This window comes from Botryllus schlosseri, chromosome 2 (assembly GCF_051294905.1).
Source record: "Botryllus schlosseri isolate E-star chromosome 2, Bs_hap1, whole genome shotgun sequence".
In the NCBI taxonomy this organism is placed as follows: domain Eukaryota; kingdom Metazoa; phylum Chordata; class Ascidiacea; order Stolidobranchia; family Styelidae; genus Botryllus; species Botryllus schlosseri.
In genome coordinates, this window is record NC_137237.1 from 17,770,254 (window position 1) to 17,793,756 (window position 23,503).

Sequence of the window (23,503 nt, forward strand, 5' to 3'; positions counted from 1 at the left end):
TGTCTCGGTGGTTCTGTTCTGATACTGCTTTGTTACGTATGAGCTATATTGTCGCTAAAGCAGTTGTGGATCTTTGAGTTTGGAGATCGGTATTAAAAATGTGCTAGCAAGTAACTGATCTATAAAAGGTATTATTAAACAGTTCTTGTTGTCTAGCATTAGATTAATATATGATATGTGTTTTGTCTCACTGCTCTCCGAATGTCACAATGCTCCTAATACAATGCAGGTTGAACAAGGATGGCCCACCAGAATATGAACATGGTATATTCCAGAGTATTGGCTTCAAGGGTAAATCAAACACTATTGGATCGACATTTCTCACTCTTGTCCCTCACTTACACTTGTTTTCAGAATTTCATAAATATCTAACTGAAGATTTGTCGACTGATGATAAGGAAAAGTACTTGAATGACTCAATAGAAAAGATGAAGGTGTCAACTTGGCAGTATGCTAAATATCAAATGAAATGGCTTCGCAAGAGACTTGTGAATAGTAAGCTATTATTTATGATGGATATTTGTAGAGAATTGGGCATATATTAAGTAACAATTTAGACATCGGTCATCAATAACAGCTTCCTATCATTTGTTTGACTGCGGTGTGACCATTATCTTATACAGTGATCAATGTTGCCTAATCTGAAATATTTTGTTACACATCTAATTATTTTATGGACATGGTCGGTTGACTACTTGACTCTGTTATAAATTGACTAATCTGTGACGGATTTGTACCTGTTTGCAATGCTTAGCATCGCTCATGTTCTTCTGTTCAATATTTATTAATGCTAGTTCTTGTATTAATGTCTATTTGACTGACTATAAACCTCCATCAGACAAGTGAAAAGTCGGAGTTTGACTGATTTTGAAGAACGGTCGGCTTTCGCAGTCAAACAGTAGGTAGACCTATCCCTATCATGTGGCAACTTGCGAAAATTACAGGGGAAGACACTGCCAATGTATACCCTGTCGATTCTACCAATCCGTCTGATTGGAATGAAGTCGTGTACTATCCGTCGTTGAAAATTTTGAGGGATGCAATTGAATGGGATACGTTTGTCGACGGAATAACTGCGGAATCCCCCATTTTTCGAGAGAATCTTGTCGAAAACGCAAAGGATATCGAACCGATTCCGAAAACATCAGATAAATTCGACAATACCCCAAGAAATAAAAGAACCTGCAATCTTTGTGGTGGAAAGGTATTTCTGACCGATGGAGAATGGGATGGTAGGTACCTTGCCATATTACTGCTCAACACTCACTGTCAATATCATTCATTCTGTGCAGTTCACAAAAAGTCCAGGCGACACAAGAGAAGTACCGCCAGCCGAAAAAGGCAACTTACCAACACCTGCAATATCTTGTCAAACTATGAAGACACCTTGAAAAAGCAAGCTAAAATGCCCGACGACACGTGAATCGCTTTAGCAAATTGGATGCTATTAGTCACGATATAAGAACTTTGAAAGACAGCACCGTCGTCCACTCACGTCAATCGGGCGAACTGGCTTAAATATGCATGTACGCCAGGGTGGCGGAACTTCAGACAAACTGATAAAAATCTACCGGTGCACTGACATATTTTGGATTCATGTTCCAAGCGATGTTTGACATTCTTAAGCCCGTCATCATATATGTCATATCTACAACTCTGTTAATCAGTTTTTTAGCATACCATTGGTTGGTGTCAGCGACGAAAGTATTGTACTACAGCACAACCCATAAAATATTTTATTATTAATCGCTATTTTATCATGGACTCTTGGTGTTTTGTAGAAAACTCGTGTATCATAGCGTTGACCAACTCATAGCTGATCAAATTCTTGTCTGTCTAGAACAGCTTGTCTATCCAGGATATAACATTAGTCACAGCACATAAGAGATCATGTCATTGCTAAAGAAGAGTCTGGCTCTTTGGTCTTAATGCCTACCCTTGCTGACACTTCCATGTCGAGAAGGGGATATAGATTCATTTTTTCTGGGTGGTTCGAATCAAGGTGCCGTTTTAACAAACTGGGGGACATGTTAAAACGGGTTTTTCAGAAGCCACACATACTTGTTTTCTGAATTTGCTTTCGTTTAGACATGGTTTCAATTTATTCTACTTGCTATACTGATGGATACTTCATTTACTGCATGCTGCAATTTGAGAACCACTGGTTTAGATGGTGGCTTGCCTCAGCAATGTAATGATCAACTTGTATTGTCAAAAACCATGCAGCATCAAATCAAATGCATTCTCAGTCATCAATCTGCGAAAATTTGTATTGGCGCAAACACAGGAAGTCTAGCAACATTTCTATTTACAGCACGTCTAAAGGTCAGTGGCCTCGATTGCTTCAAGGCAATGAAGAATAGGCACCGAGCTTTCATGTAAATGTAACTCGCACAATCGCAGTCGTTACGGGTCGAAAACGATGTGTCACAAAGAATTGAACTTGCAGCTCCCTCGTTACACACATTATGCAGGCGAATAGTTTGAGATTGCAGAGATGAATCGACACTAGAAAAGTCAACGGAAGCATTTTGAAAGCAATGGAACAAAACGTCATTGTATATAGCTCTTCCCCGTGACAGTGGCTATATGCGCAAACTTCCACAAATACGCTACATGTTTGAGAAAGTTTAAACAAGTAATAGGGAAGGTTACCATACATAGTTCTCCTTTTTCAGGTTTTCGAAAATGTCCTCCTTTTTGGCAATTCGTGTGGATAGATTCGATTGAAAATGGGGATAAATGACGCTGAATAGGAAATTCGTGGTTCGAACGAAAGTTACCTTTATTTTCGTTTAGTCAACCAACGTAAAGTGTCAAAGTAAAACTAAAACTGTATTCCTGGAGTTGAGCCGGGAAGTTTTTTTCAGTCAACCAACCACAATGCCGTGGAAAATACCCATTTTTTCCGGATTTTACTCCAGTATTCTAAGTCCGAAAATTTTGAAACAGCGTCCTCCTTTCCCAATTCTAAAATATGGTAACCCTAGGTATGACGTGTTGCTTTTGCAGTATATAGAACTATTCGCATATCTCGAGTTTGAAATAATTCTGATACGCTGGTGAATCTGTGTCGATGTGACATGACAGAAGCAGCATTTCAAAAAATTTTGCAATATTGAAAAAAAGAACTTTACCACTCTTGATACGTCTAAAATTCATGTACATTCGGTAAATTAACTGTGCGGATTACATAGCTGAAGATAAGACATCTATCATACTTAGTCTAGATTGGGTATGCTAGTTAGATATACAATTGCCTCGTATTTGTACACAGTAAATATACTGAGGTAGCGTTTTAGTAGTTTTCAAAATATATACACAATAGCAATCAATTCGCCGTGAATATCTCTTTCCCGGGACTTTGATAAACCTGCATGTCCTACCGCCCGGAATCGTATCACAAGGTTAGTATGTTCGGATATTCACAGTGATACAATAGAAAACTGAGCAAAATCTGCCACCTTGCACCCAAAAATGCCGTCCAAGTCTGCTAATCACGGCCTGTGATATCCAAATACCCTTCGGCCAGGCAGAATAAGTCATTCGCCGGTCGTCTGTTGTCACCACCAGCAAGCGAGTCCGCAACGTTCATAAGTAGCGCTCGAATCAGGCGTCTTCATCTTCCACCAATGCCCACGCCTCTTCAGCCAAAATGAAGTATTTGCTAGCGAGTCTTCCTTTCATGGACGCGGTGGCTTCTTCGGCAGCTTGATTGTACAGTTCGCCTGCGCAAGTAATTACTTGAATAGGTGACTGGCGGTTCTAAACTAGAATATGGCTTTCAAGAGTACATTCATTGCTGTGTACTTTATCAAATCGGAGACTTTTCGTGTGCCCAGTAACAAGAGGTAACTGCACAGTGCATAATGACAAGCATATGAACATAGATTCAAACGAAAACTAATTTGCCAGCAAGTAAGAGAAAGTCAGCTGTACCAGAAACTATGCGGTATTCGTAGCAAATACACGGAGAGTTGTTAAACAAACAGTATTAATGAAAAATCTTAAGGTAGTAAAGGAACTCCTTCTGTCGACACACTTGAGTACGGCCACTGGAGAAGTGGATTTCATATTTTTGAGTCCTATCCCAGATTTGAGATTCAAATTAAGAATAAATTTCATATCACGGCTAGGGGATGGGCAAAATCAAGTACCTAAGTCATTTAATTCTGAATAGAGTATTAGCCTGCGAGTCGCTTCGAGTATCACGCATTATGACATCAGTAGGAATGATGCAGAAGGTTCAAATACGTACCTTTTGCGATCACAAAGAATATAATGCCAGTTCTACGTCACGTATGAAATATAATATATTTTCAGACCATACCTATTTCATTGCACTTTGTGACACTGAAAATGTGGGCTGATCACGGCTTAACAGATATGTCATTTCCACTAATGTGCGTACTGCGTAGCCTACTACATGTTTTATAAGCGGCGATATGACCAATCGAGGTTTCAAGGCTGCCACAGAGCAAGATAATATTGAAACTACAATTCTCATTTACAAATAACTCTCAGTGGCTGGCAGCGTATAATTGCAGTACTCGAAAAAATCATTTCACAGTCCCACTACTAGACTCGAATCGTTACAATTAATGCTAGACTCGCTTCCGCGCACTCGAATCATTGTGTCCACTGTCCATCGAGCTCTAATGGTGACCACGTTCAAAGTAATATCCCAAATCTCTTCAAAAGTCGCATGAATTAGATATCAGTAGGCCGATTGTTTTTGACATGTCAAAATAAGTCAAAATTTTGTCAAAATTGAAGCGTCAGGTCAAAAAATTGTCAAAATTGTTTACAAAGTCAAAACTTTTTTGACCCCTCCGTTTCGTTTGTATCGTAGATTTTGCACTGTCAGTGAACTTATCATTTGATATTTTACATCTTGTAGCCTACTTTATAGCCTACCGTTGTAGACGGCCCATTGTCTGCTCATTGTGAATCATAAACGGTCAAATGAAACAAACTGGTTGACATGGTGTTATGTACCGCAACATCCTGACTGAAGCAAGAATGCTTGGGCATTGCATGGTTCTTATAGCAAGCAGCGCATGATGAAAAATTGTGATGTAGACAACATTGCCAAAAAGAAGCAACACAGTGTGTCACCAGCTGTGTACGCACAACTTCAGTGTTGTCACCCAACAACTGCTGTTGTTGAACGTTCTTTCTCCATTCTTGGCAAACTATTTAGTAACACAGGACAGACACTTTCTACCCGAGAATGTAGGAAAGTATCTTTCGTTGTACTGCAACAAATTTTAATTATTCCTACATTAATAAGTGGTGTAACCACTGGAATTCTTCATAGCGCCCGATTTCGTTAAAATACAGTTTTTCCATGGAAAAATTTGTCACTTCTCAAGTCAAGAACGTTTTTATTAGGTCTAACTACTTCATAAGGACAGACACTTCCAACCAGAAATGAAGATAAGTAGTACAATTTTAACATTATGTGCGAAAACACCTAATTTGCATACACGAGGTCAAAATTTGGTCAAACTTTATTTTTTTTAGGAAAAAAATGTCAAAATTAAGCTTTTTAGGTGCAAATCTTTTGTTTTTTAGGTAAAAAATTCGCCCTAGTTATCAGTTATTGAAGTTATCAGAAATTTCATGTCGAAATCAAATTCCGGCTTCAAAATAATCGTAAATCCTTATTCAAATCCGGCAAAACTCATCAAATCCCTTTTTTCCGTTACGTCAAAGTGACTCACCAGCCATGTTCGGATCCGGTTCGATTCCGTTTCCTCCTCTGAGGCGAATCTCAGCGATGGCAGCGAGGACTTGATATTTCGGAGCCAGCCTCGAGGTGACCGAGTCGTAGCCTCCCTCCGCGTCGGCGTCTTCGCATTTGGCCAGCAGCGTCTCGTACCAGTGAACAGCCGAAGCGTAATTGATGTCCCTGATGAAGGGAAATCGTTTCAAATGCTGACCAAAAGAGGGAATTCTCGACTTGGTAAGAGTAGAGGAGCCAAGCGGGCGACTAAATTCTGCATTTGCGAAAATTAAAAAACAGCGATCAGTTTAACGAAATATATTGTTCACGCCATTTTAAGATTTGAGCAATAGGGAGTGTTGTGAACCTTACCTAATTCCCTGAACTGAAACCTGATAATACCTTTGTGAGTCGTATAATTTGTCGTGTGAACGTAGATAACGAAATATGAAATCGTACGACGTTGGGTTCATTTCAAGATATACGTGTGTAATACCACGGAGAGACATTGATGTATACATTCATGATTATTAGCTGGTTCGGAAGTTGATATACATTCATGATTATTAGCTGGTTCGGAAGTCGATAGACATTCATAAGTACTTCGCCAATTGCGAGAAATATATATTGCATTTTGAACCGTACGTGACATTCAATAAAGTTACAAGTCGGGGAGACGGAAACAAAATATATTCGTCAGTGTGATCCATCGAATATGTGTGCAATAGACAGGCTTCGTGGTACTTCAGCCAACAAGGTCGTACGGCGTGTACGCCGGTCGTCGAACGGAAGAAGAAACACGCAGCGAATTGTAAACGCAACCTTCTTGGAGTCAGATATACAATTATACAACTATAAACATTCGCTCTGCGTTAAAGTGGTGACCCCGACGTGATATAACGTTCGCTCTGCGTTAAAGTGGTTGACCTTCCGACGTTCAATCAATCAAGACCGACCGAAGACAATCAATATAAAGATTCGCCTTGCATGACGGCGAGAAAGAGCAATACAGCAACGGATCACGGACCAATAAATATAAAGATTCGCCTTGCACAACGGCGAGAAAGACCATTCAGAGAAAACGAAGAGACGTTATTGCCAGGAAGAAATGCAGCTGGGTTGTGCTCCCGACGATCAATACGCCAAAGAGAAGACAATAATGAAGGCAACGTTTGCAGTGTCAGAAATTGGTCGGAAATCGCAGAAGCTTGGCAGATTTGCGGACAGTGGTGCTCCAAGCATGCATCACACGGATTAGAAAAATGAAAGGTAGATCGATTTTATTTTCTTGCACTACGACGTTAGTTGGTTACTGTTATTGGGATATTGACAAAGTATAGTTTTGTAAAGTAACTTGCAATCATTGGTTTCTAAACCCAGGTAGGGGCCGCATTTCCTGCGAGTCTAATCCTCCGCTGCTAGAGCTGTAGGACGCAGGTGCTTATATAGCATGATGTTTTGATAAGAGATGTGTGCGGGTAAACCCGTGGCAAGAAGGCTACCCTATTTATTCGATGCCATGATGCATCCAATAGCTGAATAGCTTGATATGAATGTGTGATGAATAATGATATATTGCAAGCCTTATGAAGAGATATTAGGCCTCTGCCATACAACGATACCCTTATGTTGAGTATATCATTGAGAAAATATGCAACGCGGTAGTGCATGATATTTGCAAACATTGCTTTGCATGTAATACAATAAATAGGGCACACTCTCGTTCTGTTGGTATATACCAATGTTAAATGCTACGTGATATGAATTAGGAAGTTTCATATCAATTTAGAATAAAATGATTGCAGGTGAATACTCGATTTTTTTTTTATACCCATAACAGTGTCTTGCTGATTAGTTGGCGTGCGAGTGATATTATCGGTTTTCTGAATGTCCAATGTAATGTATCCTTTAATGTTGTCGTGATATCGTGTATGTATTGTTTTAAGGTATCAGGTGATATTTGTTGTTTTACGAGAACCTAATGTTGTTGATTTGTATTTCAGTAGTCTGCATGAACAGAATGATGTTACTTCGAGTCATTTCAAGATCAGCCGAATACTATGTTATGATGGTATTTTGTTTTATTTGTTACTTTGCCCATGCATATAAAATTGTTACCTGTCTCCAGTCCCTGATTAGTTATAACGCTAGATATAACGTTTTGAACGATATGTTCGGTTTTTTTACACGAAGTTCTTTGGCTGAAAGGGGGGAATTTGTAACCGAACATTTTGAACAATATATTCGTTTTTTTTACACCAAGTTCTTTTGGTAGGAAGGGGTAACTTTTAACGAAATATATTGTTCACGCCATTTTAAGATTTGAGCAATAGGGAGTGTTGTGAACCTTACCTGATTCCCTGAACTGAAACCTGATAATACCTTTGTGAGTCGTATAATTTGTCGTGTGAACGTAGATAACGAAATATGAAATCGTACGACGTTGGGTTCATTTCGAGATATCCGTGTGTAATACCACGGAGAGACATTGATGTATACATTCATGATTATTAGCTGGTTCGGAAGTCGATAGACATTCATAAGTACTTCGCCAATTGCGAGAAATATATATTGCATTTTGAACCGTACGTGACATTCAATAAAGTTACAAGTCGGGGAGACGGAAACAAAATATATTCGTCAGTGTGATCCATCGAATACGTGTGCAATAGACAGGCTTCGTGGTACTTCAGCCAACAAGGTCGTACGGCGTGTACGCCGGTCGTCGAACGGAAGAAGAAACACGCAGCGAATTGTAAACGCAACCTTCTTGGAGTCAGATATACAATTATACAACTACAAACATTCGCTCTGCGTTAAAATCAGCGCATGATGTCATTTTAAAAGTAACGACCAAGTGAAATCAACATTTTCTTTCGAATTGACAAGAATTGCTTGCAGAAAGAATTTAAGTTTGTTAAGGTCACTGCAACTGTGCTGGAGTCGACACTCACAAACTGCTCGGAAGACCAGCTCCCGAATGATACGCTTGTCCGATCAAATACATGGAATTGAGATCGCCGGCTTCCGCCGCCTTCTCCAACAGCTCGAAACCTTTCACGTTGTTCTCCTCGCACGCCTAAAAGCAGGAGTCCGTTGATCAAAAGAACTGTTTCGAAGGCAACGGTCGTCACAAAGAGCCAGGTGGTCCGTAACAATAAAATTGTAACACTTACTCCAGAAGTTATGATTTATTAGACCAATGGTTCTCAACTGCCGGTCCACAGACCGATGCTGGCCCGCGGCTAGTTTCCTGGCGCCGCGCCAAATATGTTAGAACCGTAATCCTCAATTCCAAAATGGAAGTTGGACACTTGTCCATTAATTAAAAAATATAACATCAAATTCTAATTTGATTGAAAAGTTTGAAACGTATTTTACTGCATGGTGTTTCAAATGACAGTTCATATAGCATTTCTCTCAAAGGATACCGAACAACCACAATCAAGTTAGTGGTCTTAAGTATGACTTCATGAGCTTTGCCTTTCAGAAACTTCAATAGAACCACGCATAAATATCAAAATCAGGAAAGCAGCATTAAATGAAGTTCCCAGTATTACATTTCAGTGGCATATATTTGACGCAATCATAAATTTAGGGTTAATTTTGATTCTTGAATGTTCACCGGCCGGCAACATTCATTTTGAAGTTTTACCGGTCCGCGAGGTCATCAAGGTTGAGAACCACTGATTTAGAGCACTTCCGCCTCTACGTCACCGTTTTCAGTTGTTCTACTTGTAGTTACTAAAAACTGGAAACGTTACTATTACTTTTGCTCGAGTACTAGACGATGACTGCTTTCACAACCTCTGGTTGAGTTTCACCTCCAATTAGACTCTTTCACTTACTAGAATATCGCTACTAGTAGGGCCTACTTAATAAAAACTTATGCAATTACTACTTCTACTTCTGCACCAATGATGACTGACTGTGATCAGCTCCGTTCGTTCCTAGCCTCACCTCCAATTCGACAGTGGACAAGATGTCGTGCGGCATTTTGAGATACATCTTAGAGAGGTTGAGAATCGCGTCCAGCGAGCCGCATTCGGACGCCTTTTCCAAATGGAACACCGCAGAGTCTTCATCAAATGGGAATCGGCCGAGGTCGTAATACACAGTCATCTCGTAATGTATCTGAACACGAGAAAAGACAGAATAAAAACACGGCCGTAATTGTCCTTGGAAAGTCGCTCCTTACTTTTCCCAATACTGATCTGCCGATTTCCACTTTTGGCGACGCGTGCAGCATCTTGGAGACTTCAGCCAAAACAGTGGATGGTCTGCGCATCCCGATCGCTGGTTTGTTGTGGGAGAAGTTGGGCAACGCGCCCAGCCCGTCGGTTGGCGGTGATCCGAGCGAGCGTAAAAAGTCGTGGTATTCCTGCGGGAGAAAACAGCGTTACTTAACTGGCTACGGATACGGCAAGAAATCCTCTGCTGGATAGTCGTGATTTTTTCCCGTGAAATCACGACGATATCGTGCAAGAACGTGCCTAGGATCGGCGTAACTTGTAATGGAAATCAATCGAAGATTTTCAGTGGAACCAAAATAGATAGACATGAGGAAAATATGGCTCACTTTCAAAATAGTGAGTGCCCGAATAGCGAGTCATGCAAGATGCCTGAGTGCCAAGCAAGGCCTTACAATAGCGAGTGTCATGGTAGCGAAGCATTCAAAATAACCAAGGTAACGCTCAACCTTAACACAGGCTAACCTGACTCTTAACCTTAACCCAACCCTAATCATAAACTTTAACACAAGCTATTAATAACCCTAACACGAATTCGTTATTTTAATTGACTCCCTATTGTGAATGCCTCACTGTTATGACAGTGGCTGTTCGGAAATTTGCCAGGATTCTGAAATTACAGCAACAAATAGCGAGATCTTCGTGGAGGTACAGAACTGCAATATACAATCGAATAATATATTCATATTGAAATATTTGGGTGGGTTTATTTCAATATGAATAGATTATTCAAAAAGTGACATGGTTTTCACTGCTGACATTTTCCCAAACTATTCTTTATAGGCAAACTACCTGCTCATCAGGCAAGGAATAATATTTACAGCATCTCAATAGATTTAATGAAGGCCCAGTAACAGGTTTGCGTTGTCCATCTATCTGATATGTTGGATTGTAATAGATTACACACCAATAATGTTATCTTCCAAATGAATCTAATATCGATGTGGCTTATCTATATTTATGAATAATCCTACAGACGTACGACGCGACAAATGAATTCTCACCCCGTGATCAGACAGTTCGCTGATGGTCCTAGTGCGACGCTGTGAGCCAGGTCTGGAATTATACCCGCTCGACACCGAGACCTGGTCCGAATCGGGTTCTTCATAGCTCGGTTGAGTTTGAAAGCTTCCGACCGCGCTGTCACTGAAAAAATATTTTAGAAATGCCACTTATTAGGATCATATTTGAGTGATAGGACATCCGAAAGAACAAACAAAAGTCACAAAGAGGTTTCATTTTTACAACATAAACATACAATAGACTAGAAATTTATTTTAAAATGCAACCTTCTTAAAGTCTACAGCCGAACATTCATGTACAACTATATTACGAATATACGAAAGAAACTTTGAGCCTTCGAGTTGACTACCACCATTCATACAGCCAAGCAAGCCAGCGATACCTCAACACTGGGTTCATGTGAGTATAAAAATTACACTTGGGAGTTGAAACCAGTATATCGATAAATCCTACTTATTGCAAAGTCGTTATCTCCTTGACCCTTATCAATTCCAGTACTGTCACGGGAATTCAGATTTCACAAACAACTGGGACACCAAGTACACGATATTGCAATTGCACCTCCAACCTCAATAGCACAATATCGTTTGATATGACATACAAAATTAACACAATGTGATCAAGGTTACATTGTTGTGTTAAAATGCTATCAAGTAGTCTAATAAACTAACATGGATCCTTCATTAGTATCAAGTCTTTTTCTTCCCGGCTGTTGGGGCATCGGAACATCAATTTCTTCCACGTCTTCCTCCAATATATACAAGTCGTCGTTACCTGGAATCACACCTTTTCGTATCACGGTTAAAAATAGTCAAACAAGCGATTGCCAATATCTGCCGCACTAATGCAGTAGTGACCTGGCATTTGCTTCATTACAAATACCAACTCATACCGTGCGGAGACTAGATTCCCAGCCCCCAGGCAATGCGTTTTCAACAACACATCGTCATTTTGTGTTGGCAGCGGGGATCGATTTTGCATATTCCAAAGTACCTCTTGATCAACCGCTACAAGTACGCTACACTCGACCAAATCTACTTTTTTGAAACTACTTATTCCACAGTAATCACATCGTTTCGCTTCTAACCTTCCCCGGATCTCGGCGGAAGATAGCTCGAAGATTCTTCCAGTACGGCGAATAAGTCGGAAGAATCCTTGACGAGGGGCGAAAGCGGCTCCTCATATCCGGTGGGTAGCGTACCCCGTCTCTGAAACATTGATCAACATCGAACATTGCATACCAAGAAGGCATAATTATGTACAGAGGTGGCCATTTGTCAGTAATGAAGTACTTCTATTTTTTTGGAGTACTCAAGAGGACTTTGCTTGCTTACACTACTCGCTCAAGCAGATACGCTTTTAGACTACTTTCATGTCTACTTGACAATTTTCGAAGGTAAACAACATATTCTTTGGATAAGTTTGCATCACTTGTACAAGTAAAATTGTCATGACGACAGTGCGAATGCGCACCTATATCGTAGGAGCTGAATGTTTTTTTTTCAAAAAGTGCATTTGCACTGACATTAGTCATTTTGCGTCAGCCGTACAGATTCACCTTTCAATCTTGAAAATAACCACCTCTGATAGACCATTAATAGCATACGACGCATCGACCGAATCCAATTTTTTCAACTACTTACTTGATTACTACTGAGACTTCTCACTTTCTACTTCGACATAAAGTAGTTTTGGAATATCTTGTAAAGCACTACTTCTACTTGTAATTGAGTAAAAAGACACAGCAACACTGCCACTCCTACTGGAGTAGCAAAGCGGACTATTTTGATTATGTACATTGTACAGCTAAGGGCATTTGGTAAGTACCGTAAAAATTGAGCTTCTCTTTTCATTCCTGCTCTCTCTTGGAGCCAGGTCAAAGGGCGACAGGTTCAGGCTTTTGCAAATCCTGTTGCAGGTGTGCGAGTAGAAGAACAACGCCATGCCTTTCGTGCCGAGATTACCATCTCCATATTCGGTGCCTCTGTAAATAATAACAAACATAGTCGCTGCAGTCAATTATATTTAAAGTTCCGTAATCTTAGGAAATACATTTGCCGACTGGATTTTGATTCGGCAACATAGCCACAGCTCATGCTGTGCACTAGTATTCTATGGTAATGCACTACATGCGTAATGTGGTTGGTTTTGTCTTTGTGACTGGGCGAAAATTTGGGGTTCGTTGAACGCTTGTAGAATAGAGTATGGATTCGCCATTTTCGTAAAATTTAAGAACCACTGGTCTAGAATACTTATTACTTTTTCACATACTTGGAAATGAATACGTCTATTTGCATTTGAGTAGAAATTTACGTTATCGGTACCTCTGCTTCTATTTATACTTTCAACGATGACCAGTTTGACCGCCTTCGGCTATTTTCTAGACAATTTCAACAGGTCAGGACATCGTTAGTTGAATAACAACCACAGTATATTTACGGATGAGTCACACTCAATATCGGGACCATCGAAATGATTTGCCTTCGAGCAAGACTGATATCGTTTAGCGCCATTGCCGCATAGAAAACATCAAAAAGCGCGGAAATCCAAGAGGCTTAATCTGAGATTTAAATCTATAGAAAATAAACGCGACGAAAACATGAGCAAGCACCGACAGTCACGATGGTAATGATACACGATTTACTCGAAGCACAAGAAAAAAGGTCACGTGACCGTAGACGGCACGAGATTAAAACAGAATTTCCGTCCAAAACGAAGAAAACCGACGTTGAGAGGTGGTCACTGGTCAGCAACAAAGTACTACTACTTTTTTAGAGTACTCAACCAGGTTTTGACTACTTCTGCTTACTCGAGTGGTTATGTTTTAGACCAGTGGTTCTCAACCGCAGTTCCGCGGCCAGTTTCCTTCCGATATGCCAAATATATTAGAAATTTATACCTCAATTCGAAATACCAGACGTTGGAGGATCGTCCATTTATTACAGAAATAAAACATCAAATTTAACGTTGATTCAGAAGTTTCGAAAGTCCCAATGGTGCAAGTATTGCACGAAACTGTTTAAGAGTAGCATACAGCCCGTTTAGGACAAGTTACATGTGATAATTACTTTTAACTAAACTTTGTTCAATTCCGACAGTGTAATTTAGCAACACCTTGCAGTATAATAGAGGCTATAGTAAACAAAAATGTCGCATTTATTTCAAGGGATACCGAAAGATCAAGTTGGTGTTAGTTAACAGGACTTCATAATTTTCGCCTTGTGCAGTAATATCAATAGAACCACGAATAAATATGGAAAATGAAGCATTAAATGAAGTTTCCAGTATTGCATTGGAGTTCATACATTCGTCGTAATTAAATTATGGGTTAATTTTGATTTTTCAAGGTTTGCCGGTCCACGGCACTTGTTTTTAAGTTTTACCGGTCTGCGAGATCAAAAAGGATGAGAACCACTGTTTCAGACCACTTCTACATCACCGTTTCTCAGCAAGACTAATTGCTTAGTACACTTTGGATTTTGCAAGTAGAAAGTAGTTTGGGGTAGGTCTGTGTGAAATGAATGAAATTGTCATAACTACTAGACGAAAGAGCCCCTGCATCATGGTAGTTCGATTTTCAAAGTAGACACCCCGCTGATTAATTGTTAGAAGTATTCGATCCTCGACTAAATCGACTTTTTGAAACTACAGTACTTACTCGAGCACTTTTCATACTTTCGTGACCTTGAAATCATGTTCTTGAAATCCTTACTTTCACTTGTAATTTCGTAGAAGTTTACGGCGGAGCTTTTACGCCCAATCGAGTACCAACTCTGACCCGCTCTGGTCTTACTTACTTGTAGGTATGGATCTGCGGATCGGTGTAAAGGTCTCCCACTCCCTGAATGTCGACAACAATGAGACGATGCTGCGAGCATTCGAATGTGAAATGACTGAATGCCTGCAAGATTAGAGAAATATCGTATTAAAAATGCACACCGGCTTTTTTCGTTCAAAATCAGGGGTGCTGCAATTTTTACCCACCTGGGGAGTCGCTCTGCTGTCCTCGTCGTCCACAAATCCAGAGTTCGAGTTGTACTTGACATAGTCTCCTTCGATAAACGCCTCCAAGTGATAGAGCGGTGTTCCCGGACGATTTACCATTTCGATAACGCACATCTGCATGATATCGACCTGCGCAACATAGCTATGTAAGGACACGAAGTAGGAGTAATCCGAGCTCTCGACAGGATGAAATGTTTAATAATGAATTATTCAAGGAATGTAGGAAGCGTGATTTCATAAAAACAACGTGAATGATGAACGAACAGAGGAAACGAATGTCACTACTACCTCATTGAAGGTTTTTGAGCAATTCGAATGCATTGAAAAATAACAGACTGCAGCGATGGCCAAGCAAATGTATATGCGTAACAATTAGACTGCAACACCTTGACCAAATCTACTTTTAATAACACTACTTACTTGAATACTTTTCAGACCATTCATTTCATGCTTCAACTCGGAAGTATATTTAGCATGTATGGAAAATCGCTACTTCTACTCGTAATTGAGTAGAGACTTATGGCATCACTTCTACTTGAGTAGCAATGCTGGCTACATTGACCAGTGACCACCTCTGCGCATTCCATTGACATTTTATCAATCATTTGCCATTGTTACTGGTCGTCCTTGACGTGAAAGAATGTGAGATCACTATAATGAAACCATTTTGAAAATACTATATGGCTATGATGTGATTTATATGCTGTAGAACACATAGTTTCTGTAACCAAGAACCATCCAATGGCTATCAACCGCTAACCTGCTATTATGCAGGTAATTTGACAAATGCCGGTGAGCAGTAATTTTACTCTCATACCTTTTTCGGCGGGTTGTGCTTGTCAAATTCTTCGCCCCACAGTTTGGCGTCCATCTGGAGCCGGACGTCATCGAAGTACGTCTTCCTTTCGACGTCTTCCATGTATCGCTTCACGACGCAATTCGTCGCGTAATCCCAATCCCTCCGAACAGAAAGACTCGACAGTTTTTTCCTAAGAAAAACACACGGACTTCGAACCGGATTCCGGGGCTATGAGTAAATCAAGCACTATAAAAACACATTGCAGATTATATAGTGAAGGAGTGGTTTCGATGCGAAAATCTTTTGACGGACGCATAAATGGAATATCAATCTGCTTTCATGTACCTACACACAACAGTGTATGGCAAGGACCAGCTTTTGGCGAGAACAGGACTAAAACAAGCATGCTAAATAAAATTTTAATTAGATCTACATTAGACTGATACACACATTAGTTTTGCTTTTAATCGAAATGTCACAGTGTTGCAGATTAAAATTTGAGAATGTCAACATGCTTCCAGGTCTCATCATAGCCGCAATGAAATCACAATGATTGACAATGGTGTTATTATATAATTATATATACATTCCAAATGCCTTTAATCTCCTTATCAAATGCCAAAGTTCAAATACTGGACAACGGACAGATAAAACCATGCCTACAGCAGATTTCTCATGTGTTTTGATGCCAGCGAAACGATTGCGAATGCAGCAAATTTAGCGAGTGACGCACAGCGCACCCAGCCCACGTGTTCAACACAAAAACAATCTGCTTTGTTTGAAGAGTCCAGCTCAGCAAAGCGCCGATGTCCAGCGCGAGACACAGCTCGCCTATTCAAACAGAGTGCCATTTCATGCCACAAAGGACACATCACAATAGTATTAGTTCACACAAGGGTCTAGTTACGCCGCCATTGTAGGGGCATCCATTATGTTACAGTTACACGACACACAAGCAGCGTACTTTGACAGGAGGGTGATGCCTGCTGCTTTGAACGGTGGGCATTTGGGTAAGACAATACAATTTAAACTTGTTATAATCCGTTTCAATTTTGTGCAAATATTGAGGCAATAGCGCCTGTAGGCATTCGGGAAACGCCTGCTTCAGGCGCGATCACGTAGACAGCTATTCCACGCTAGCCAAATCCGCCTCACGCGTCGGCCATTCTGCGCGAGCTGGGTTGCACGCGCGCGTGCCTAACAAAAAGAGAAGAGAAAAAGTATTGCCGCTCACGATCGAAAACACTCTCTCATCGCTCCGTGGTTGAAGGCCTGTAATAAAAGAGAGAAGTGTGACTGGGCCGTGATCACGCGTAGGCGAGATAATGCGAGGCGAGGAACGGCCGAAACTCGAGCGAAACGACCCTACGTGACTTCGCGATTGCTACGGACTCAGGCGCGATCGCGCGTTTAAAATACGGCGAATCTCGAGGATTTAAATTGTCGCTTATTATCCTCATCGCACGGGTGTAATTTTGTCGGAATCTCTATCAAACCCCGCGAAATTTAGTAAAGAATTACCATAGTGCCCTATTCAGAATTCTAATATAACTTGGAAAATAACAATGTAGCTATAATTCCAATTCCAATCCAGTTTAGAAAAGCTGAAAATTTTCTAGTTGTCCTAGCCTGTCTGGAACCAGACGCGGGAAAGGCCACTCAAGATACATAACATTAATTGAGAGCGCGCGTAAGTAAATAAAAGCGACCATGCTTCAAAATATTGAGGCTCAGTCCGTAGTATTATTAATACTTCCATCAGATCAAAACGTCACAAGATTGCGACGCAATGATAAGATAGAAACGAGACTCCATAACAGTGGCGTGTGCTATCAACGACCGCCTCGAAACGCGAAAAGTTTCGTGTTCGGCTGAGAGGCGAGGTATTGGGAAACGTTGCCTTCGATTTAGGTTACGTTGTATGATAAACATTCGATATCTGGAAGGCAAACATCGCCGTTCACGAAATTCGATACGGCCCCCGGCTATTCGCTGGTCATCCGGTCAGCACGTCTCGGCAAACATGAGCGATTTGTGAATGTGCAATGTTCATTGTGCGTGCATGGGCAATCGGCCGTCGGCGTTGAACAAATATGCAAAGCAGGTCTCGCACTGCCCGAAAGTCACGCTACAGATCCAACACCGAAACAACAACAAATGTCGTACGGCCGGTATGGCGAAACTGGCGGGTAATTATTAGAATAAGAATTGAACATGATATCATCCTCGCCGGGAAATTTCGATTACAAGACGCAAGGCTAAAAAATATGACAGGAGGCGTAAACCGGGTCATGGGAATCGCAAAGCCCCCGTTTATTTTAATGTAGCGCGCCCTTACATCTTGTTATATGCACATTAAATTCACCAACTGAGGAATATACCAGGCTTGGCCGTCGCAAGACGATCTAGCGTTGTTCCGGATGTGAGCATGAATATCCGAATTGCGCTTTGCACAAAAATTATACACAGCCATACGCCTCACGGCCAGTATAAAACATTGTAGGCCGTTGTACGCTTGGTCGCGTCTGCACAGAACAAGACAGATCCCAACGCCTAAGCTAAACCGGTGACCCGAGTTTGTACCAGAAACTTGATGCGAACGAAAGAACATATTTACGCGTAATCATAATCATGATAATTCCAAATAATTTAGCTTGGAGATTGCCCTGATAATAAAATATCGAGACCGCCGTAAAACGGATACACCTCTGTAAAGCGATTTATATTTTCCATTGAGCATGGGCTAACGCAAAATCAAGCATATAACTGGCGAAACACACGGATGAGCGATGAAGAATATCATAAAAATAGAATCGCGACAGGACACAGCAAAAGCGAAGGTATCGAATGTACTAATGTACGATTGTTCGCGTACAGGCGATTGATTCTACTTGCGATAAACGAGCCCGCTTGTATTATCATTCATATCGCTCAGCGTTTGGCGGGCATTAATATGAGCAATCCAATTCCGAGAAATCAAAAGTCCTTTGTCTGGACTATCATACTTCAAGCAGTCGCCGATTCGTGGTATTTCAACATACGAACCAGGTATCGCGGTTTTACAAAAGCCCGAATCGACCAATAACGATTTTGATATGATATCCTGTCCTGCACACGAACATTCTATCTATTCCATATGTTAGGGCGGCGAAAAGATAAAAACTTGATCACTTCAATCCCATATGTTGATATTTGCTAATGGAAATAGTTTTATCCATAGGTACGCTACCGACTAAGACTTGGCAAAATCGAGCGACAGAGCGATTCTAATCGCTGTGGAGTATTCCGGTATCACATACCATGACTTCATAATAGTAAGACTTGGAAAGTGCAAATACGTACGTTTATGCGGTCATACGGAAAACGACGCCAGTTCCAAGATGTAAAACATCAATTTATGTCTGTGGCAATGACTACCTCATAACGCTTTGTGACCTGCGCTTTGGGCAGGTGTGACATGTTTTCGATGCTGAGATACAACCAGCCGAGATTTCAAGGCCCCGACAGAAGGGAAAAAAGTATCGAAACTATCTTTGTTGATGACAAAACAACTCATGGTGCCAAGGGCGTGTGACTTGTTACTCATTAATACTGACTCTCCCTACTTGAATCGAATCATTATAATATACACACAGCAATCGTTGTGCCCAACCCTACCGCAAACAATCACAAATTATATATCTTCGGCAAGATACACCCACCCACCTCTCCTTCGATTTTAATCTCGATCTCATCCTCTGTCCAGATTCCCTTCCTCGGACTGTACCGATAGCGTTTCACCTTTTCCACCGGCAGATTGTTGACCGATGCCCACTTATCTCTGTGGACGGATCTGGCATGACACGCAGAAAGTTTCCACATGCGCTTGCCCTTAGCGATTGGGTTCGACATCTTGCGGACCTGCAAATCGTATAGCAAAGATTGCTGATGGTGGTCAGAAGAAAAATGTGGCATTAGGAGGTCCGTATTATGACCCTACTTCCCCGATTGTTAGTTCAACAAAATTAAGGGCCATCAATTTTGACACTAAAACCTCATAATGGATCGAACAACATCGAATGGATGATTTTCCAGGAATTTGATTCCACTATTCAATCAATAGGTTACTGTTGACAATCACATTGACGACAATATGTCCAGTTGTCCCGACAAATACATGACATAGTGCAATCATTTGGTTACTGATGCCGTATCCTGTATGGGACCTACAACAAAACACCGCCCCCATGCAGTTTAAATCCTGGGTGTGACGGATGGGCAAATTTGAGGCATCGTGTGGTCAGGAATTTGTGAAATTTAAGGAGACATCCTACCCCGGGGTGTCCAAGAACACAGGCTTGGTATTGGAAGACAAGTATTTATTAGGCTACAGTTACAGGCTACAGGACTTTTGAAGAGGGGCACAAAACAATTAGCATGCACTGCACTACTATTGCTACTATCGGTACGTTGCATTATTACTACACTACACCATCACTGGTTACAAAGAATTAGAATTCCAAACCTACATAGCAAAACAGAGGCTAGTAAGATTGAACCAGGAAGTGAACTAATATTTTCCGCTACAGTGGATTACCATGCGTGAAACGCTAGACGTTCTACCTAGAAAGAACTTGTTTCGCATGTCTCTCTGAAACAAGTCATATATACCGGGTGCAATGGAGAATACATTTCTTTGGCCAAGTAACCTTCCCAATTCGAGATGATTTGAATTTCCGCTTCAATTCTGTGTAAGATCTTTGATATGCCTTCACAATCCAAATGTGATTGATTTTGGCTTAAAACTGATCCGTTGTCAGACGGTATAAGACCAAGGAAACATTCCAGATTAAATTGAGTCTAATCTCATGAAGAAACATCATGACTTATAGGCTAATAATGAACCTATGACAACAAGCATTGATAAAGTGCGAGTGGACAATAGCATTCCACACTTTCATGAGCAACATTCAGTAGCAATCTGGATATGTATGTTTTCATAGAAAAAATTACAAAATTGATTAGAAGTCATGTTTTGATTACAAATAAGACAATTACATCATGCATAGTGAATTTTCAAAAACAGTCAGACCCATTCGTAATGTGAATAGCCTTACTTGCGAGATTCCTTGATAGTTTTCATTGCGCTGAATATAACAGAAGATACCAACATCGTAAAGTTGGAAACCCGTAGGCTAACAAATCCAATAAAGTTATCAAATTATAGCAATATATACTAGAGTAAAAATCACTGTCTAATGCATTAATCATAATATTAGCCAAACAACCAATGCGTTAACTTGCACCAATTAACTCAAGATGTGACAACAGACCTACACATAACAATTTTACAAGAGAAACAGGCTACTTAAAACACACAGCAAAAGTACATTATTGTGCTTAGAACCGTACCATACCTGATTCGTCATTGACTTGAAAACCGCAGATTTCAATTTATTCAAAATATCATCTTCATCGTCATCATCTTTGGTGACTCCGTCGCTAAATCGTATAATGGCAAAAACATCAAATACAGCTACTTCACAAATGCGGAACAAATATGCACACAAAACAGATGAAAATCATGTAAAATAACCGAACACATATAACCGATATCAGTAAGCTTAGAATAACAAGCACCTAACCATAACACAGCCACGTCACGAGCGTTAGACAGAACACCAACTGTCAGCAACAGCGCAATAATATGAAGGGTACTTCATTTCACAGGAGAAATATCGCCATCATTTATGAAACATGGTAGCTGTACTATATTGAAGTGGCTTGCCGGTCACTTTGTGATAATTACAACATCCAAAGTACCAGCATTCGAATTGCGTGCGTCAACAGCTACCGTCAACAATGCTTTTGCAAATATACTTTACATCGGTGTCAAGTTTGAGGTTGGAACTTGGAAAGCATAGATAGTAGAGGAGTTCAATTGTTAATTGGTCCAGTTCCAGTAGGTGGAAAGTAAATCCAAGCTGACAGCTGAATAATCAGACACACACACCAGATACTGGTTAATCATTGACAAAGATGGACAATAGGATATCAATAACAAATATTGAGGCGCAGGGCTTTGATGTTCCTCTGATAAAACCGATACGACTTCATGGTGCATTCGGAGTATTTGGTGTGAAAATTGGCTCACCACCAATTGCGATGTGACAGCATCACGTTTTTTGTCAAACATATTAGTCATTCTCATACCGATGCAATTACACAACTAAACAAGTCGAATACTATGTAGTCACGTGTGTGTTATTATGGGAACATGGGTGAGGTAAAATAAATTTGAAGAAAACCATTTATGGTTATTTAAATCAATTTGGGTTCTAATATTCTTTCAAGTAAATACAATGAGGAATATAAGCTATTTCTTTACATATAAGAAGAGTCCTTTGATGCTAGCAAACAAGATTTACGTGAGTTTTTGAAAGGTCCTAAAATGAAAATGATCAAGACCAACACATATTAGCCTACATCAAAAAACAATGCCAGATAATAATCATAGTCCCACTGCCGACCGAATACAAATGTAAAATCTCTTATTCTGTTTTATAAGTCTAAAAACATTTACCCTTAATTTGCAATATTAATCAAGGAAGATAGCTGGGACATTATTGAAATTGCTCGCCGACAACTCTTTACTTGGATACGAGTCATCATAAAGGCAACTTTCAATCTTTTCGTGATTAAGCTAGTTAGATTGTGTAGGCCTATTATATCCTGGCACAATGAAACAATTTATTCAGAGCCGTCATAGTTGCGTTGGAACCATTACGATTAGGCCATATAGGCTGACATATTTCCAACAAGTCATCTATAGCATTCGGTGGGACTATATTTCAAAAAGTTTAAGGGTGCAACAACGATCAGAAATTGAGTGAAAATATTAGAGAATAAGGTAAAATTTAGGTCTACGGTGAAATGGTGTTGATACCTTTCTTCCCCGGGTGATTTTTCTTCCATTGACCCAGAACCACTATCTTCATCCTCGTCAAATCCAAACAAATCCATTTCTTCCATTTCAAAATCGCTGTCACTATCTTCATCAACATCAGCAAGTCTATTCTCTTGGCGAGTTGAAGATGCCATTACTTCCATCGTATCGTGATAGTAATGAAACTATTCGAGTATCTAATGTAAAACTGTCGGGAGCAGAAAATTGAGTCAATTGGGGGGGGGGGGCAGAAAAAGACCAGATGAAGAACAAAAAAGGACGGCGAGAAAAGGACCACCGAATAACGATTAACATCGAAAAGATTGTGACATTGGGAACTAGGCCAAGGTGGATGCCAGATTGGGAGACCGCAACTCGTCGTTTCGGCAGCCTCCTATCTATTCAATACATTGCATTGTGTCTTGTGTATTCTATATTGTGTGCGTCTTGATAGGATAAAAATATAATCTGACGATTGCTGATTATTATTATTGAGTTTAAAGTTCTACTATTAGATCTAAATTAAGTCGCACTACCAGTCAAAACGGCTTATTATTATTTATAAATATTTATATCAAATTCTTTTTTATTTTCATTCGAGGTGCATGCCTCCTCTTTGCATCGCCTAGGCCAAGGTGGGTGTCTGTTCTCAAAGATTACTCCAAGCCGTTTCGACACCTATCCATCTTTCCATTGTATCGCAGTCTTGTGGTGTTTTGAAATAATGAAATTTTTATAATAAACCGAATTAAACTTGTATGTAATAATCATTG

At 40.3% G+C, this 23,503-nt stretch overlaps 2 protein-coding genes and 1 long non-coding RNA gene across 8 annotated transcripts in view; 2 read left to right on the top strand and 1 right to left on the bottom strand.

Moving 5' to 3' along the window:
• Positions 1-2,256, top strand: part of LOC145433921 (tRNA dimethylallyltransferase-like) — a 15,036-nt gene extending 12,780 nt beyond the window's left edge. The window contains exons 7-10 of the mRNA XM_080311176.1: positions 230-291; positions 355-495; positions 945-1,232; positions 1,293-2,256. Coding sequence (XP_080167302.1) covers positions 230-291; positions 355-495; positions 945-1,232; positions 1,293-1,423 — 622 coding nt within the window. The 3' untranslated portion in view covers positions 1,424-2,256. The remainder of the gene's footprint in view (positions 1-229; positions 292-354; positions 496-944; positions 1,233-1,292) is intronic.
• On the bottom strand, positions 2,253-22,963 carry LOC145433916 (eukaryotic elongation factor 2 kinase-like). Of its 6 annotated transcripts, none has more exons than XM_080311168.1 (17): positions 22,731-22,963; positions 21,202-21,286; positions 20,902-20,931; positions 19,511-19,705; positions 17,040-17,077; positions 15,824-15,995; positions 14,986-15,135; positions 14,799-14,902; positions 12,829-12,985; positions 12,089-12,209; positions 11,673-11,775; positions 10,983-11,124; positions 9,927-10,109; positions 9,689-9,862; positions 8,683-8,807; positions 5,727-5,914; positions 2,253-3,728 (listed from the first exon to the last, which is right to left on the bottom strand). In XM_080311168.1, the coding sequence occupies exons 1-17, from the start codon at positions 22,892-22,894 to the stop codon at positions 3,610-3,612; spliced, it is 2,250 nt and encodes a 749-aa protein (XP_080167294.1). In that variant the 5' UTR covers positions 22,895-22,963; the 3' UTR covers positions 2,253-3,609. The 6 variants fall into 6 exon arrangements, with proteins under 6 accessions (XP_080167294.1, XP_080167293.1, XP_080167296.1 ...); XM_080311167.1 differs by having other exon boundaries at positions 11,673-11,787; XM_080311170.1 differs by lacking the exon at positions 20,902-20,931.
• LOC145433923 (uncharacterized) lies at positions 6,856-8,360 on the top strand. Its single transcript, XR_013913229.1, has 2 exons — positions 6,856-6,997; positions 7,732-8,360. It is a non-coding gene; the product is annotated as an uncharacterized LOC145433923 (long non-coding RNA).
• Positions 22,964-23,503: the final 540 nt, after the last annotated feature.